The following is a 16141-nucleotide window of genomic DNA, read 5'->3' on the forward strand; positions in this document are numbered from 1 at the left end:
ACTTTGGCCCTGGTGTTCATGTCATTTGTGGTAATAAAAGGAATGTCCTAATTCTCCTAAACAGCAATCAGAGACCAGGAGCACAATTACTTTAACAAGTGTTTCCACTGCTTCTTTACTTGAAATTCACATGAATTTTTTTATTGCTTTTAACCCATTATTTGTTTTCTTAAACTAACCTAGCTGTCATTGTTGCAGAAAGTGAATGTAACTACATGAATTCCACAGATCCATTCGATTATGGGAAGCCCAAATTCCTACTCCATCTTTATTTTTACTGGCAATCTTCCAAGACCATCTTCAGGATGTGACTTGTATCATACCAGTCTGAGTGCAACAGCTCAAAAGTTGCTCAAGAAAAATATTCAGCTTGGAAATGTGTCTTCTTTGAAAGCACTAGACATTTGAAGTCATAAGACTATGACACGTTCAAACTGTGAATAACATTTTTTTTGGCCTGATGCACACCTCCAACAATGAATGGCTGCAGCTCTGTGGGGAGGCAGCTGCCAAAGGAAGTATATTGGTACCTCCCAGAAAAAGTTGCATCAGAGATAATGTTGAAGTGGCTCATTTCAGAGAACCGAGAGAACTCCCTGGTGCATTGGAGGTTCCAAGTGCCCTCATGGTTTCTCAGAAAGAACTTACTGTAAATACAGACAAAACCTCTGCCTAGAGCAACAGCCAGGGTGGAAGCAAAGATAATGTCACATGCATGATTTACCACCAGGCAGATGCTGCCACTGAAATACAGCTTCAGCTTCTACAGACTTCTACACTGTAAAACAATGTTTGCTTTTGTAAATTACAGAAACAAAAAAATCCTCATCTATTCAGATAAGGGGCAGTTCATGTGCTATTTCCATGCTCTGCTTATCAGTGTGCCAAAACAAGGTTCTAGAAGGGAAAGACGACTTCACAGACTCAAGGGAAGATTAAATCTCCCACTCTGGATTTCAGTTTTATGCTCATGCTGGTAATAGTCTGTGCTTCATCACCATTATGCTACTTAATTGGACTCGGTGTCCAGGGGCCACTCTACAAGCATTGGACTACAAAATCTATTAATCAAAAGCAATTTGTTTTGCATTTGAGCTGGTCACCCACAAGAGAAAAATGCTGGGGCTCTGCAAAGGCTCTCATTCCTCCTTCTCAAACTCACTGTGGCAACACCCTGCCACTCCATCTCCCCAGTGCAGAGGCTCAGGACAGCTCACTGGCCACCAGAAATGTTTGGTTAACATCACCTCTAAGCAATGCCCTCTGGAGACACAGTAAATGGGAAACAGTAGCTTCAGTAGTACAAAACAGTATTTCTAAAATGTAAGATTACAGTTCTTGTTAACTAAAACTGAGGAAAGCAGCCAGCTGGACATTACTTCACAGCCTTACAGTCTCTCACAGTCTGCTCCTACCCCAGCTCCCTCTTCACATCAGCTGTGCTCATCTGCTTTCTAGGTAGTGGTTTTGAAAATTTCAAATGCATAACCTGCATCTGTTCCTCTTAAGTAAATACACCTACTCAATAGCATGCTTGGGGACAAAAATGGAGTCAGGTATGAAAAGGGAAGGCAGGAAGGAACCAAAATCAAGCTAGATGGTTTTCAAACACGAAAAGTTCTGTATCCCAAAAGCATCTAACAACCAGCCATCAAATTCAGGAGTCTTTCAACATTTTTCAATTCTTTTTGGAATCACCTCAGTGCAAATTGACAGAATTTGTGAACTGCAACGCTGGAGTGATAAGATGTAGCACCTCACCTGCTACCTTGACCTGGGTGGGTCTGCAGGTTCTGCATGGCAGCACTTGGAACTCCTCTGCCTGGTACATGGAGTAGTCGGTGCTCGCCACCACCAGCCTGTCTCCAGGCTTCCATGAGCTCACATCATCCACCAGATTCAGGATCGTGCTGTTCACATTGGTGTCAATGGTTACTGTGAGCTTTGGTTTCACTGAAAAGCCAAAATGCAAGGGTGGAGAATTCAGTCAATCTTATCAGAAAAAGCTTGCTCCTTCTCTTTTCTTCCCCCCACCCCCGCCTTGGAGAGCCACCAAAAATTACGATTTTCTCATGCTAAAAAGAAAAAAAGTTAACTCTTCCCAACATGTTTTTTACTGGCTTCGGCTTGGCAAGCAAGAAAACAGGAAAGTGTTTTCCTTTAGCTGCAGGCAGGTGGATTTTCCACTAGCCCCAGGATAAATTTAAACGTAGCTCTTAGTGGCTCATTCTCACCACACCCACTTAGCAGCAGCCCTTGTGGACGCTGGATGCTGTTGTTTACAGCGGCCTAGTGGTCTTTAATTTAATGACTGTTTTTTCCAGCAAAACAACAGTCTTCCACCCTTCTTTTCCTGCCAGCACCAAAAATCTTAATGACCTGTCTAATGAGCAGGTTAGGGGCAGAGGTGTTGGAATTAACAACTGCAAAATGAAGTATTAGTTTCAAACCCTGTTGCCTTCACACGTTATGATTGACTAATCCTATGTCATTCCAAAATGTTTTTGCAGAAGACAAGGAATTTACAGGAAAGAACTTGCCAAATATTTCCCACAGCCTTACTGGGTGTTTGAAAAACCACCCTGCTTCTTCTGCTAGTGCTCAGGAATTTCTCCTGAGATCAATCTTCAGCCGTTCTATCTGAGTTTGCATCCATGGCCCAGCCAAAGCTTTAGCTTGGAGAAATTACTGAAGTTGTTCCGACACCAAGAAAGAGCCAGTCATGGGAGGATTTCTGCTGCTCTCTGTTCTGGCTTTCAAAGATGGGGCACATACCAGATTTGCCACACAGGAACCTCACTCTGTAGTTGCGGCAGCCCTCGCCTGTCTGGTCCTTGCCGTGGCACAGAAATTGGTAATCGTGGCCGCTCTTGTAGAAAACCTCCGTGGTTAAATTCACTCCATCCAGCGTCATTGCCTGGAATGAGGGTGGAAATACAACACAGGTGTTGCGTGAGGTGAAGGGCTTTCACCAAAACATCTGTGCCATCAGAAGAGGCCTTTGCTTTGTTTTGGGTGATGGCACAACCTCTGCATGATGAACCCCCGTGACTGTGCTCTCCAGCCGGCATTCCCAGCGGGTCCTCACACGCAGCTACTGCTTAGGTGCAAGCCTTTCTCCTTTGTCTCCACTGTGGGCTGTTTTGGGAGGAGTTTGTGAGCTTCACAGACATCTGCCTCGGTGCCCTAGATTTTCTCTTGCCACTGGTTTGAGGGCAGATGGAAACACTGAACACGGATGCTTGCACCCAGATGAACTCATGGCTTCTGCACTGTACTCATTCCATTGCTTGTGGCTAAGCTCTGTCTGAACCTTGCAGAAGGAAGGGGGTGGGGGTTTTATTTCTCCATTACGTGGATAAGTCTCTCAAAAAACCCCCGAGGCTGCTGCAACACTGCTGTCTGTTCCAAAAGAAACAAGAAATGGCCTTTTCTCACAGGCAAGTACCAGCCTGTAGAGCTGCCTTGAGAAAAAAAGGCTGTATCATGCCAAGAAGCAGTGAGATATGTAACCTCTCTGGTGTTCCTGCTGGGGCAACATCTCAGGGTCATGTCAAATTTCACATTCTGTCTCTATAGCTTGCATTTCTCTCGACCCTTTCACAAAAATGTGGTGCATGGCATTGGGCAATCCAAATACCGTGGGCATTTTGGCAAGGCACCAGGAGAAAAACCATCTTTCAATGAGGGGTCTGATCCTGATTCACTCGTGCAGGCTTCCCTTATTAATGCATCCATCCCGCTGCCGTGTGTGGGATTAGCACCGTCAGCTGGAGGAATGTGCCCCTGGCTGTGCTGTGCTTCTGTCATTATCATCAGATCTTCAATTTTCTCCCATGTACCAGAGCTGGGGCAGGCCAGCTGCTATAAATCAGTGTAGCTTTATGAAAGCAGTGAGCAGCACCAGATTACACTACCTGAGGATTTGCCCGAAGATCTGCAGGATAAACTGAAAAATGTCTTGCTTTTAATATACATGGGAAAAAAACCCCAAAAGTAACTTATTTTGCAGAAGAGGAAAAAAAGCCTTGTTTCTAGGACAGAAGAATATCTTTCTTCTTTCTCTTTTAACACGCATTCTAGAAGGGGATGTATCATAACAAACATCTGACCCCTGTTTTGAACACAGTTGTCACTTCTAATACACGTATATGGAAGCAGAAATGAATGTGGATTTGGTAAGACCTGGCAGAAAATTATAGGGCAGTTTTTTCCTTTCTGTTCAAGAGAGATTCTTTATAACATCTAGCCCTGGAAACTTTCACTCATACTGTCGGCATTCCCGTTTACTTCAATAGCCACATTCTTGTGAATAAGAACAACTCCACTGGCTCAGAGCATGCAGGAACCTTAGGCTCAGCCTCACACAAATGTGAAGGATTTTATAGTATTTTTCTAGGCAATGCTTCTGCTATAGTATTTTTCCCAGGTAGATATATAAAGTATATGGTGAACGTATACAAAAAAAAATACCCTTGTTTCTTGCTGGGGACTTTTTGTCCTGAAAAGGTTTTTGCAGTGAAAAGGTATCTGACTGCTCCTCAGCATGCTGGCCTGATGGCATAAATATAATGCTTAGCTCCAAATAGAATTCAAGAATTCAGAATTCTTTCACAGAGATAAAACAATTGACTCCAAGAAATGGCTGAAAGCTCACCAATATTTTTGATAACCTGCTACAGCTGGTAGTTGTACTATCTCATTACATTTTATGATTAATTTTTTAGGTAGGGTCCATTCTAGGACCATTTAAAACCTTTGAAATTTTCATGTGCTTGCTCCTTTTAATCTTCCAGCAGGGAACCACATATTTCATGATAGCATCTGTGCTGTCCAATGACCCCATCTGTACACCTTTTCATGCCAGGAGCCAGAATTTACTGAAAGGAGCTCAATTCTATCAAATTTGTCTCAGAACAACACGAAGCTGTACACAAGATCTTGTTGGTTATGTATTAGAGTGGTAGAATAATTGGTGCATTTTATTTAGAAACAAAAATTACTGACAAGCACAATTATTTGGGGGGTTCAGTGTCAGTCCAAAGAAGACTTGCCCCTCTAAGGTGAGTGGTAAACCTGCCTACCTGGATGTCAATGGGCTGCCTGCAGATTTTATCAGGATGAGCAGCTTTGAAGTCAGACAGCTTCTCCATGTCCTTAGATCTCGCTTTGTCAGGCTTCTCAAACCACTCTGTCCATTCTACATCTGGAGACAAGTGCAAACAAGAATAGTCATTTGAAAGTCAAGCTTAATGAGTGCAGCAAAAATGCATGAAGCATAATATGATCTCAGATATCATTCACAAGTTCCTTCACTGATGATCTGATTCCTGCCTCTTCCTGCCAGTCTGTCAGCCACTTTTAATGATGCTGTGAAGTGCAACCAGCCAAGGGAGAGCAGAGTTATTAAAAGCTACATAATTGGCATGTGCACTGTAAGCATTATTAATAGACAGGGATTTTGGATCTGTGGCCGCCTTAGCTGCCTTCTCTGATCCTCAGATCAAGTTGCACCAGTTACTGTGCGTTGTCTGAAACATGGACATGATGACTGTGCAGGGAAAAGAAGTAAGAGGTTGTGTGTGATCTCTGAGACCGCAGGAGATGGAATTTCATACCCAGTGGTATGAAAAAGGAAAAAGGATCCCAGTTATTCAGAGGGTCCTGGAGACAACTGGGGAAAGAATCTGTGAACGTTCATTAATTGGGTTAGTGACGACATAATTAGCAGCTAGCAAGTCCACTCTTCCCAAATGGAAAAGGATTACAGTAAAAGGGATGATTCACCCTATTTGCCAGCTGTCTACCACCAAGTGCCATAGCCCACAGACCTCTTACCTTGAACCCACTCGCTCGTTGAAGAGACGTTAAAATGTTCTCCATTCTCAGCTTTGAATAGTTTGAATACTTTGGCCACAGCTGACCCTTTGTGACCTGTTAAAAAAACCCAAACTTTGCTAAAGCCATTGAAATCAACTGGCAAGATCATTGAATGCAATTGATAAGAGTACGAACTGAAAATGTAATGGTCTGTGAGCTTATTTGCATATTTTGACTGTATTATTCAAAATTAGCCCAGCACAACTTCCACAAAAATTTACTGATCTTGCAATGAGGCTTCAGACACTTTTGTAACTGCATGGATGATCAGGAAGAAAAATCTTCAAAGATCAGAGAGGATAAAGCCCACAATGTTTTGTCATATATTGCTATTTTTATTCAATGTTTTAGCAAGCCATGTTGTTCATGTCATCAGAAGATGGAGACTCCAAAGTGTTCAGCTTGCAAGAAAATGGTTTCACAGGAAGATTTGAGGCTACTAATTCAGGATACACTGATTAAATTTTCAGCTGGTGTGAACTGGGTCTGTTCCACAGATTTGTGTCTCAAGAGAGGCAGTGTCTGAGCTCAGTGAAGTTACAGGGATTTACACTGGTGCAGGATCTCACCTTTTACCTAAGGGTTTGGATAACCTAAGCTATCCCCCACTCAGCTACTTCAGAGGCATTAGTGGGAAGAAGCAATACATAGAGAGAGCAATTCAATCAAATGTGTCAAACCATAAATTGCTCATAGCTTCGATGCAATGCAGTGGGAAGTAAAAACTCCAATGGCCAAATTAATCTCAGCTATAAGTCCAGTACCTTTCAGAGATCAAGTCAAGACAGCATTTTGTGCATTAAATACCTTGATATTCTATGTGGTCCTCAACAGAAGAGGAGGGATTTCCTTTAATGGTAATAAAACTCCATGGGTGCCTGGAAAATGAAAATGAGAGATGATCACGTTATGTCAAGTACGAGAGGCATATTTCTTATAGCCCAATGTTCTTAAATTTCTCAGAGGCACCACATTCAAAACAGTCTGATTAGTGTCACAGGCAGCTTAGTTAAAATTAAAATTATCTTAACACTCTTTATTTCTTCAGTAAATATATCGGAAGTTTGAAGACAAATCCCCACTTAAAACATGCCTGTAACAAGTGTATTTCTTTTTAAAATGAGTGTTTAAAGAAACTTGTGTATGACAAACCCAAGAGACACTGGCAACTCCTTGGGGAGCCTGAAAATAAATCTTGTGTGTATACACTGAAGAATATGAAAAGAAACTACTTCTGCTTAAATAAATTTCGCTCCTGCTGAAACCTTGTATATGACAATAGTCTTTGGAATGACGCATGAGAATTTCTAATAGACTGGCTAGGAAATGACAATAAAAAATGCTTAGATAGTCTCTTCATATCTAGTTTCCTTCTTTTGAACACTGAACAAGGGTAAAGGTTTATGGCTCTGAATTATCTATTCAAAACTGGTCCCATGTCAGAAGCCAGTTCATTACCATCTGATGGTTATTGATCAAGTAGGTTCAATAGCTATCAGCCACGCTGGAGAACAACCACATGGGTGAGAAATCAGTGGAGACAGGGACTAAAGTACCTCCCAGCCTTGGAGGTGAACCCAATTAGTAGGGATCAGGGGGGATTTTTATCTTCAAAGTAGAAGTAGCTCAGCCATATCTGCCCTTAATGACCAAGAGAATAAAAAATATGCTTTCAGGGTGGTAGGGAGGCTGTCCTGAATTACCAAACACTCACAGAGTTTAGATCATGTCTCTATATAGTTATAAATATCTGGTCATTTCAATTGCATCAAGAGTATTGCAGGTCACCTTACATTGGTGTAAGCAAAGTTCCAAACCACTCTGGGACTCCAGAAGGAAACACATACAGACATTGACAGCCACTAAAACACACCCAAATCTCAGCTGCTGTGGGCTGGGGTTTGCTGGGATTTGCTGCTCTGGGGGCAGCAGGGCAGGCTCTGGGTGAGCACTGGTGCAGCCCACGCCGTGCCACGGCCCCACAGGACACGGCTGCTCAAGGGGACACTGTCCCAGCAGTGTGTCCTCAGCCCCAGCACTGGCCAGGCATAGGGGAAGCTGCCAGCACCACTGCCTCAGGAGCCTGCCAGCGAGCCAGATGCTCCTGCTGGAAAATTTGCCTGTGTGCCAATTGCCAAAGGCACTGACGGGCTGTGATCTCCATCCAGGGAGAGAGGGGGGATGGCAGCAAGAAGGACACTTTGTCACTCAGCAGTCTAGATAGATTTATTATTATTATTATTGTTATTATTATTATTATTATTATTGTTGTTGTTAATTGGTAAACCAATTCGAAACAAATGACAAAGAATTATGATACCTCAAAATAATTAAAAACTGATTTAAAGAATAAGGAGTTATTCACTTCTGCAACTCAATGTTTGGCCCCATTTCATGTGTTAAAATACTTGTTTCTCCCAGCTATTTTAGCACTAAAAATAGCTTTAAAGTAGTTGAACCCTGACACATAAGGACACATGCAATCTGTTTGGGCTATATGAAATTATGTGACCAGTAAGTCCAGAGCCAAACCGGAGATATTTGTGCGGAATTCCAAAGAGAACAACTATGTCATCAAGTGCAAAAAGGCTTTCTCTTCATTTATGAGTAAAAGGGAAAAAAAGAAACGGCTCACACTGAAAGAGTAAACACACTTTTCAAAAGGAAAACAATAGAGGAGGAATGCAAGATTTTCCTTTCATTCCTAATATTCTGGACTCAGCAAATAGGCAATTAAAAGAAATTCCATGAGCACAGAAACATTGCTGAATAAATCAGCACTGCTCATCGGCGCTGCTACAGCAAGGGGGAGTTGCACAACTTTACAATCTGGCTGAATATGGAGCACCTGGAGATGGACAGGAGTTCCCTGCCCATAAAACCCCTGCCAGCACCCCAGCCAGAAACCAACACAATCTACAACTGAATAGCCTGACTCAAGTGGCACCTCACAAAATGTGCAATAGAAATTTCCTAAGCCTGGAGCTTACACTCTTATCCTCTCAGGGATGCCCATGGCCAGCCCCAGCCATCATCAGGAGCTGAGAAGGTTTGACAGCCAGGATTCAGCAGGACCAGCCAGAAAACCCCAGTGCTGGGCTGTGAGTGGTGACAGGCGTGTTAGAAAGAAAAATCCATCTGCTCTCCTCAGCCAGAGCCTGCCTTGGCCACAGAGGGTAAAATGTGTGTAATTTTCTCATTCTGAGCATTTTTTTCTAAGATACTCCAAAGAAATTTCAAAAAGCACCTGTCAAGTGCATACATCCTTTCTCATAGTTATAGCTGTGTCTGAAACGTAAACCACTAGGTCTAAATCTTGTTACACCGAAGTGGAAGTTCAATTTGCTTAAGAGGAAAAGCTTGGATACACCTAAAGCTGCCTGTGCTCCACTGTGCCATCAAACTGCCTTTCTAAGTCTGGTCCCAGCTGCCATCCAGACAAGGTGGTTTTTGAGAGCAGATGAACTTAAACTCTGAAAACACTCCTAAAAGTACGTTATTTTAAATAATGCACCAGATATTTTTCCACACACCAGTATGCTGGTGGAAGACAGTGTTGGCCAATTACTACCTTATTATTTATCCATGTCTCTGTAATTCATGGAATTCAATTTTGTGGTATTTCAGATAACAGCATGGCAAGGATTAGCTTTCTGACTGCAAACAATAGCAACTCTGAAAGTCACACTTCCATGGATGAATTTCTGTGGTAATTCCATTTTAAACATTGATGGCAAAGTGATGAGAAGCTTGCATTAAAACACCACAGGAGCCTAAAAAAATCAAGTGCTATTTACTTTTATAAACATATGCGAAACCCATCAATTCCTTCTTGTTGCACAACTGGGGAAAAAAAGTATAATGTTCAAAAATCATGTTCTGTTTCCCTAATGCCATCATTTGAAAAAAAAAGAAAACCTCAGCAGGCCACTGGGCTGTAATATGAGGTCTAGATTTGAGAGCAAGAATTGCACTGATGGAGATACCCTGGTTTTGGAGACCATTCCTTCCCCCCTTGTTGATTCTTTGCAATGTGTTGTCTGGGGCACAGGAGTCCCTGTAACATTTGACACAGCCTCTTCATCAGCTACCCCAGATCTTGCTCCATCTGTGTGTGCCCAGCTGACACATGTCTCTTTCCACAGACTGCTGTATTGAATCACTTCTCCCTGTAAGGCAGATTGTGTGTGTGTGTGTTCTGCAGGCACCCTCTTAGTGCCTCATAAAAAAAAAAGCCTACAAAATAAGAAAAAAAAGCCTACATAAATTCAGATAAACACAAAAAATATAATGGCTACAGTTGGGTAAATAGCAAGTGTTCTCAACAGTGTGTGTGCCAACACAGACACTGTTTTGGCCACAGAAGTATTTACAGTCCACACCATAAATCCATGTTTGCTAAATTTCTGTGCTGCACAAGTCCCCAGACCTGTACTGGACAGGCTGAGGAATGTGCTGTATGTGTGTCTGTATGGATGCAGCCAGGGCTACACAGCAATTATTGTACCCTCCTTAATGCTCAGCCCATCTAATCCTCTTTGTGTGTGTAAATATGCTTCTTAAATCTTGGGGGGATGGCTTGAAAATAAGTTGGAATAAGCAACCTGTGGGAACAATATCTTGGAAAAATATCTTTTTTTTAATGTGAATCATATGCTATTCCTCAATCTGCTAATAAAAATACCCAATATAGACTCTGAGTGCATCTGAAACTATCTAATTAACTGCTAAAACTCCACATTGAGAAGTTTCCCTCTTTTTTTAATTTTTTTTTCCCATGTGAAAGAACTTTATGACTTTGAAAGAGTGGAACTATTTGGACATCTCAGGAACATAATAAAGCCTCTGTGCTGGGAGAACTGGCAGGACTGGCACATACCTAAACCCAAGGTGGAGGAAATGCTTGCTGCCCAGTCTGGTCATTGCTTTCCTGGCCAAGTCATCCAAGTTTCTGGATCCTTCATCGTTCACTGCAACTGACAGGATCATGCCATTTGCAACTGTGCCCAAATACTGAGCCAGGCGGATACTTTCCTCTTTTGCTCTGTAGGTATCAAACCTGAAATGATAAAAACACCCATAAACATTTACTGCAGTGATCACCACAACTTTTATGAACTGAAAAGCAAGTACTATAAAGAAAGTACTCTTCTGTGCTGTTCACAGGAATATCACCCTGTTGCAAAAGCACTTCTCCAGCAAGGTGTGTTAGGGTGTTGTGTTAAGCCAAATTGATTCAACTCTAGCTGACAGACTGCAAGGTAGTAACGCTGCTCACTCTGTGGTGTTGGAGATTGCTGGTCTAGGAAGAATTGTACAGACATGCAGGAACACCCATTTGAACAAGATGCTAAAAGGTGTGGGTTTGAGCTTGCTGAGATGCTGTCCCCAACCTGTTCCCAAAGATCCTCACCTCTAGACACTCAAAAGGTCACTCACCGATCTGAATGGACAACTGCCCCCGTCTTTGGGTCAATAACGTGGACAATGACACCTCGGTGGCCCCAGCTCCTTTCAAAGTAATAGCCACCTTCTTCCATGCCACCAGGATGAAGAGTCTTGTTTAAGAAAGTCCAGGACAGCTTTTTCTTCCCGTGGATCTCAAGGGTGCCACCTTTACTCACTCCAAGATACTTCTGTCCAAAGTAAGGGTTTGGCTGGCTGCCGTCATCCGCTCTAAATCAGGAAGGGAGGAAAGGGACCAGGTTTGGGTTTGTATCTGAGTCAAGGAGCCTCTCTCCTTGTGCTGCTGTGACCCGAGGAGAGAAGTCTCATGATTCACAGTGCAATTCTTTCAGGCACTCCAAGAATCAGGAGCTTCCCGTGTTGTACAGAAAATAAGTTATTTTAAAGAATAGTAGCAGCTACTGAGGACCAAGAGCAATCTGGAACACAACTTATACATGCTACATTCATTATATCCAGGCCGGAGGAGGCCTGGAGCCCAGACTGAATGCCACATCTGCATTTTTGAATCCTGGAGGCAGGCAAGACCCTAAACCAGAGCTAAGAGGTCTAGCAGTTGCTAAATAAGAATTTAGCATCCTTGAAATTTTAAGAGATCCTGTACCCATCTGCAAGACATAAACGTATTATCCTTTGGCTCACCACTTCCATACAGAAAGAAAAGATGTTTAGAGAGGAGAACTTTCAGACAAAAAGAGCTTCTCAGGTTTTAAGCCCATTCTGGAAAATCAGCTTGAGCGGTGGGAAGGTGCATGCTGGTTCTCTGGCATGCCCAAACATCCCAGTGTTCATATCCCAGTAGGAGAGAAAAACCTTGCATCAATTTCTGTGGGCCATTTAAATTGTTTAAAAAGTTACTGAACTTTCCACAGAGCAGTGATGGTAAGTGTACCTGAGAACATGTAATTTTTAGGAACATTTTCATTCCCTGACGTGGAAGAGAGATGCCAGAAGGTTCTGAGGGAGTATTTCATCGTGCATACGTACCGCCCATACAAGATGATAACCACATTGGCTTGGTAAGGGCACAGCTCGCTGCCAATGTGTAACTCTCCATCATTTTCAATGAGTATATGTCTAGTACGCAGAATGATGGGCTGCACATCGTCTTTAATGACCAGTTTTCCTAAACAGAGAAGGTTAAGACATTTGCTTTATCACACAGCAGCTCATCAGAGGTTGTGGTGTCATTGTGCTAAACCCAGTGCTGGGCTCTCATCTCAGTTTTTGAAAAATTCTGTTCATACACCCCCAAAACAGCTCTCAATACAAATCCTGAAAACATTGGTTTTTATTCAGTCAAATTCTCGAAAAATGCAATTAAGATTTGCATGGAAGAGGACCCATTCAAAACTGAGACAGAAATTCAGAGTTAAGATGAATAAAAGCTATTCATGCCAGCAACACTATGGCCCTGTCACTGGAGACAAAGGGGCACAGAAGCATCTGCCCTGTCCTGAGGCCCTGGTAACACAACTACTGCACTATGATGCTATCAGGCCAATGGTTTAGTAAAAAAAATATTTTTGAAGCAAATGGCAGAAGTAGTACTGATGATTACACTGAGCTACTTGTGTAAATTCTCCAGACAGGACAGAAAATGGACTGGTTACAATGGTCAAAGAACCTCAGCTCCTCAGGTGCCACCCAGCCCCCAACTGAGGTAAAGCTGTGTTTGCCCAGTAGCCACCCACTTCTCAGTAAGAAGCAGGAAGCTCTCCCAGCATGACCCACAGTGATTTAAACAATCCCAGTGGAGAGCAGATGCCACCCAGCCTTGCCAGCAACACATTTTACCTCCATCAGTGATGTGGATAGAGTGGACAGTGGCAGAAGAAGAGAGAAGCAGCTTCCTGCCACTGAGGATTTCAACACGGTTTTCTTTGTTGTGACCTGGGTTCCAGATTTCTAGCTCGGGATCTCTGTCAGGACACGTGACAGCTGCTTCTGCTGGGTAGAGATGGAGAGTGAGGACAATCAGCGTTTGTTTGGTGTGAGACAGAAAGCTCTGCACCTGGGCACCTTTACAGTGTCATTCAGCATCGCCCCTCTTGGCTGACTCCCTGGAACACAGCAATACCTCAGTGCAGCAGAGTACACCTGGGTCACGACCAAAAGAAAACAAACAACAGCTTAAGCTGTTTGGTTTTCTGTTTTCTGGAAGCATGGAAAAACCCAATGCAAAGGGGATTGCAGTTTCTAGAAAACTACAGAGAAGGGACTTTAACTGAGCCCTTCCTGCAGTGGTGTTCAGCTCTGTCCATACCATCGAGACACAAAGCCCAGGGAAGGTGTGGATAAAAGGATAAAACTACTACTACCTTTAAAAATGCCCCCAAAATACCCGCTTTGTTTAATATAAAGATGTTAAAATACATTTGCATTATATATTTTCACTGGAGATAGAAAAAAAAAGAGAAAGCGTGTCTGGTTTTGTGAGCTTTTCCAGGCAGAAGCAATAAGGATTAATTCACTTTGGGATCACACATCTCCAGTCTCCACACACAAATTTGATGATGGGCTGCCATGACGTGTTAGTCTGAACAGCTCTCATACCACATCCAAGAGTCTCATGTTGCAACTATTTATTTAAGATAAAATATTTTCCTGATACAACCTCAGTTGATATGTGAGCCTCATGTTGTACTCTAATCAACAAAACTGTGAGTGAGAGTCTCACGTGTGATGCATATTTTCTGAGAGTAGAACCCTTTCTAATCCTAGGAAGCTGAGGTCAGTGGAAGTTTGAACAATGAGCCCTTTGCCTTCAGAAAGGGCTGGGAGTTCTCACCAGCTTTCCAATTTTTATCCCTTAAAACAAAAACATCATGGAGAAAACTACAGAATCCACAAATCAGTGGCAATGAGCATGGGATAAACACCTTGATCTCAGCAGGGTTATGTCTCTGGACCTTGGTGTAGTAAACTTGGGTGGGTTTTGCCCCACAGATACTAATGCCTCCAGGTAATGGAAAGGACAACGATGTGAATCCATGCAAGGAAACATTTCCTGGTGCTGGTGCAGTTGACAGGCAGTTGTTTTGTGCTGCCACTGTGGAACTTGAAGGATATCTGTAATTCCACAGCAACAGAAACAAAATCTGTCCATCTGCATTCAGTTTCCTCTCACATTCCTCCACCAGCTTCACGTCTTAAGAAAACAATAGAATTGGACCAGCCATGGCCTTAAAGTCTCCAGACTTTAAGAGCCCAATAAATAGCAGTTTTCAAGGTGAGCAAGGGATGTTCCATGTGGGCTGCATAGACCTTGTCTCTCTGCAAGCTTTTCCCATATACATGAAGTAAATCAGAGAGGGCCAATAATCTACCAGCCAGCAAGTCAGATACAGATAAACATCCAGGACCTGATTTTGATACCTCTGTGCCAGCTGGAATTGTACTAGTAATGTCAGAGGCACTTTCTCCAATTTACAGTAATTGAGAAAAATAAGGAGGTGTTTCTGGGTTCCTACCAGAAGACACACAGAATTAATAAAAGCTAGAAAAGATAAATATTTCAGACAGGGAATGGGGCTTGCATTGCAAATGGATGTTCAAATATAACTGCAATACACACTGCCAACAATTAAAAAAAAAAAAAAAGAGCTGTTATTTCCCTGAGAATAAGGATAATACAAAAATTTTATCATGATTAGAAGTGATAAAAAACCAAAAGAATGAATTCAAATGTAAAGGTATAATTTAGCAACCAGATGAGTTGGGCAGGATAAAAATCCTGTTCATTTTTCCATTTACTTGAATATGCTAGTATGCAAGGAGCTTCCTGCAGTCTTGAAAGATGACTTGTGCCCCCAAATTCATTATTTTGAAACAGAGAGGCAGGCAGTGAAGCCTAAAGGGAAATCAAGAGGAATTTACACTGGTATTTGGGATGACAAACAGCAAAAACCAACAAACCAAAAACAGAGAACCCAAATTCCCAATTTCATTACCCAATTTGTACCGGGAGCTTTGCACATCACCAGCATCTGCTGTGCCAATCACACCATCAGGCTGAGCATCTTCTGCCAGCTGGTCCAGTTACCTTGACAGCTTGATTATTACTTTCATTGTCATCTTTTAAATAAAAGTGCAAATTCTACCCAGCACAAGGAATTAACTGAATGTTTGCTTCTTGACCAAAGGGGCCTGAGCATGACAATGAGAGGTTGCTTCATGCAGCTGCAGTGTTTGGGGCAGGACATATGGTGTCTTTGTTTCAAACACATACAAACCTCCAAATTGGCTGTATATAGAATATGTAAATCAAGCTCCCCTTTCCCCCTTCCCAAAACTGCTTAGTAAGAGAGCTGCTTGGAAGAGACAAAACCCAAGGGACAGGGCTGTCCCAGCCCAGAGCTTTTTGCTCTCCACATCTGGGCTTGAGGAATGCAGGAAAATGCTCGCCTTCACCTCCCTCAGCCACAGCTATTAGGACCTGAGGTTTCTTTTGCTATTTCTTTGTGGCAGTCTGTTGGGTTTGTGTTTGGTTTAAGAACATGTGGCAGAGTCTGAGGGATTGCTGAGGGTACTTTCACCTGCTCAGAAATTTCAGTCTTCGCCACTCCAGCTGCCCCTGACTGGGAATATTGGCACACCAGAAAACTGCTTTTCTCCTGTTTTTTCACTCTGTCCTTGACTCTTTTTATACAAGAGTGAAAAACTGGTCAATTTAAACCTATTAAAAATAGCATTACAAACCATGGCAAGAAAACTTACCTGTGCTTACTGAAGAGACTACAAACAGAAAAAACCCCAAACTTCCAGCCAGGTACTTGGAGGTAGGTAGAGCCAT

At 42.6% G+C, this 16141-nt stretch overlaps 1 protein-coding gene across 1 annotated transcript in view; it reads right to left on the reverse strand.

Annotated features, from left to right (window-relative positions):
• The window catches only part of CEMIP (cell migration inducing hyaluronidase 1), a gene marked incomplete at both ends in the record, with an annotated part of 46699 nt that extends 30558 nt beyond the window's left edge, over positions 1-16141 (reverse strand). Inside the window, 10 exons of the mRNA XM_082290880.1 lie at positions 1762-1953; positions 2776-2917; positions 5085-5206; positions 5839-5934; positions 6688-6758; positions 10760-10939; positions 11320-11556; positions 12334-12472; positions 13144-13296; positions 16066-16141. Coding sequence (XP_082147006.1) covers positions 1762-1953; positions 2776-2917; positions 5085-5206; positions 5839-5934; positions 6688-6758; positions 10760-10939; positions 11320-11556; positions 12334-12472; positions 13144-13296; positions 16066-16141 — 1408 coding nt within the window. The remainder of the gene's footprint in view (positions 1-1761; positions 1954-2775; positions 2918-5084; positions 5207-5838; positions 5935-6687; positions 6759-10759; positions 10940-11319; positions 11557-12333; positions 12473-13143; positions 13297-16065) is intronic.

This window comes from Coloeus monedula, assembly GCF_965178545.1.
Source record: "Coloeus monedula genome assembly, chromosome: 14".
NCBI classification, from domain to species: Eukaryota; Metazoa; Chordata; class Aves; order Passeriformes; family Corvidae; genus Coloeus; species Coloeus monedula.